General features: G+C 45.4%; 1 protein-coding gene across 5 annotated transcripts in view; it reads left to right on the forward strand.

The window, feature by feature from the left end:
• ENPP2 (ectonucleotide pyrophosphatase/phosphodiesterase 2) overlaps window positions 1-1,469 on the forward strand; it is a 135,502-nt gene extending 134,033 nt beyond the window's left edge. For all 5 annotated transcript variants that reach the window (XM_010846194.1, XM_010846195.1, XM_010846199.1 and 2 more), the window contains one exon: window positions 868-1,469. In XM_010846194.1, coding sequence (XP_010844496.1) covers window positions 868-1,038 — 171 coding nt within the window. In that variant the 3' untranslated portion in view covers window positions 1,039-1,469. The remainder of the gene's footprint in view (window positions 1-867) is intronic.
• Window positions 1,470-3,224: the final 1,755 nt, after the last annotated feature.

Here is a 3,224-nt window from a genome sequence, read left to right on the forward strand (position 1 = left end):
GAAATAAATTATTTAGTGTGAGACATTTAAATGTCTTTCATCTTGAGTTTGGGCCAATGAGGCGATTCTTCACAAGCAGTTAAGACAGAGATTTCCTTTCTTCCCATCCTGGGAACACCCGTGATGGTTTTTTTCACTCTCACCCCCTTCTTCCTTCCTGTCCTTCCTCCTGCCCCGGGAGCTGCAGTAAACGTTGTTCTTTTTGTGTACCAATGAAGAAAAGGAGGCCAGGAGTTTAGAGAGCTTGAGCGAGGTCTCCCAGGCAGGAAGGGGAACTGCATTTCCAACCCCAGCCTCTTGGGCCCCAAAGTGCTAGGTGTATTCACTGGGCGGCGCAATTGATACGAGTTGAGTCAAATGCATTGCAATCTCAATTCGTTGCAGCCTAATAGGTGACGTCATCAATCTAGCATGTTCTTCAGAAGCTCCAGGGGTGCACACACGTCATGTGCGTTGCGCACAAGCTCTGCACTCCCCGGGGGAGGCTCCAGTCCTCCTGCGCTCTGCTCCTTACTGCAATTCGACCTTGGGGGAGAGAGACAAATGACTGATTTCTCCAGGGCTTTGCGCTCTCCCTATCTTGACTTCTGTTCTGAGGACCCATTGAGTCCAATGTCCTCTTGCACCACACCTCTCTTTTATTCAGTCCGGCTAACTGCCTTTGAAAATGTTTACAGCCGAGGGCCGGTATTTGTGGTGTGTTGTGGCAGGGAGGTGGGAGCTGTGGGGAATCCAAGGAGGAAGAAAACACCTTGGCTTTGGGTGCAGGAGTTCACAGAGGTCGTGTGTGGACTCAGAACAAACGGAGCGTTTGGAGAAACGCCTTTGGAAAACTCTGACTCTGATTGTCTTTCCTTTCTGTGGCAGAGCTCAGAGGACGAGTCGAAATGGGTGGAAGAGCTTCTCAAGATGCACACAGCGCGGGTGCGGGACATCGAGCATCTCACCAGCCTGGACTTCTTCCGCAAGACCAGCCGCAGCTACCCAGAAATTCTGACCCTAAAGACGTACCTGCAGACGTATGAGAGCGAGATCTAGCCTTCCGGTCCTCTCCGCTGCAGGCTTATCAACTGGTGTATATTTTTATATTGTTTTTGTATTTATTAATTTGAAACCAGGACATTAAAAAAAACGCTAGTATTTTAATCCTGTACCAAATCTGACATCTTACGCCTGAATGACTCCACTGTTTTCCTCTAATGCCTGATTTAGGTAGTCCTGTGTTTTGAGTAGAGCTTGTAATAATTACCGCAGCTTGCATTTTTAGTGGAAGCTTCTAAATGGTGCTGCATATTCCATATTTGCATTGAGGAAATCTCAATCTTCCAATGCACAGTTGCTACATTTAATCCCGTACTGTATTAAAATACTGATTTTGTAAAGTTGCATTCATTTATTGTTAATTATGACAGACATATTTAAACCTTATAGACCAATCTTAAATATAATAAATCACACATTCAGTTTTTTTTCCTGGTTTTATTTGGCCTTTGTTTCATATAAATTAGAGAGTTTGCTTCTAGTGTATTTCATGCATGAAAAGGATACATTTCTTGTACTGGGCCCTCTTCCTAGTTGGATATAGTTTACATAGACAAAGGGACGTCCTTAATAGTCCACCATGGTGGCTTGAATGAGGTAGAGGATGTATTGATACATATCTGTGGGATATCAGAAGGACAGAGGGAGAAGGGAACCAGAACTCCTGAATATCTTCTCACCTATCTACTTTAAAAAGTATTTTGAACGTTGGAAGAACAGGTTCTTTTGATCAAGTTGTTTCAAAGCTTTTATTGGACTTAAGTGAGAGTGTACTAAGCATATATTCTGTATAAGTATCAACCTAAGAACCAGGAAGGATATAAAGAGAAATAAGACACTGAGATGATATATAGGCATAAAAGTATATTTTAACTAATCAAGGTAGAGAATAATAAATGCTAAGTGAACAGTGTTAGGATAACACAATATGACAGAAGGGTTTGAATGATAGATGGGGTGATTTTTGATGGACCCAATTGTGGCCATAAATAATAATGAAGCACAAAGTGAGGAAGTCATGCAGAGACTTTCTGTCTTTCTGATCGTGTCATGGATAAAGACGCATCTCAGTGCTGCCGTATTTTTAAGTTAATAATATTCTCTAAAAAAATAAAAAAAGAATAGCACGTTAAAATTTTCCTTTAAAAATACATTTGCTTAAGGGGACTTCCCTAGCGGTCCACTGGCTAAGACTCCTGCTCCCAATGCAGAGGGCCTGCGTTCCATCCTGGTCAGGGCACTAGGTCCTATGTGCCCAAACTAAAAGATAAGATACCACCCGCCCCAACGAAGGTCGAAGGTCCTGCGTGCCACAGCCAAGACCAGGGGCAGCCAAAGAAATAAATACTAAAACCACTTGTTTGCTTAAGAAGGAAGTCTTTGTGTTAAGAAGTACATAACAGAAGCAGGACAGATGGTATACGGACAGTGTGGAGATCGGAAAAATCATGAAAGTGGTGTGAGAAAAGCTGATGCTTGGGAACACAGCTACAGGAGTACACTGGAAGAGTGCCCTGGTAACACTGATGGCAGCTGTATTTACCCAGCAGCCGCTATGTGCCACGCACGTCTCTGGCCCTTCGTGAGCTCAGGGACGATCTTACGGAAAAGCGAAGCCGTGGAGGTGGGGAGGGGCAAGGCTGGAATTGGGCTTCGGAGTTTGGGGTAAATAGGGTGGGAGTGAAACCGTAGGTAATTATTACTCAAATCCATTTCACCTGCCTTCACAAGTCAAGGTCATCAAAACACTTGCATGTCCTCCAAGTGGCACGTGGCCTAAACAATAAGATGTTTGCCCAGGTTGTTTCCCTGGAACTTGGAGTCAGCTGTGTCTAATTCGCGCTGAGACTGCGCAACACTGCGGTTAAGACGATAGGACCCCCAACCCTCCAACTGGGCATGCGCGAACGCCCACTCTCAGCGACCTTCCGACGTCACAGAGCCGGAAGTTCCCCTTGCAGTTCGTGCTCTGCGCCTCCAGGTTTTGAACGTGCAGAGGCCTGTGGCTTAGTCACAGCTGCACAGAGGATGTCTGTGAACCGTCATCCATCACCCCTCCCAGGGATCCTCCTGCTCCCCAAGCCCCAGACCACCCTGCCTCTTCAGTTTCTTATCCCATAAACACCCCAAGCTCCTTGCCTTCTGGGAGATGGATCTGACATGTCTCTTCACTTGGTTGCCTT

Source organism: Bison bison, unplaced genomic scaffold (genome assembly GCF_000754665.1).
Source record: "Bison bison bison isolate TAMUID 2011002044 unplaced genomic scaffold, Bison_UMD1.0 scf7180017864233, whole genome shotgun sequence".
In the NCBI taxonomy this organism is placed as follows: Eukaryota; Metazoa; Chordata; class Mammalia; order Artiodactyla; family Bovidae; genus Bison; species Bison bison.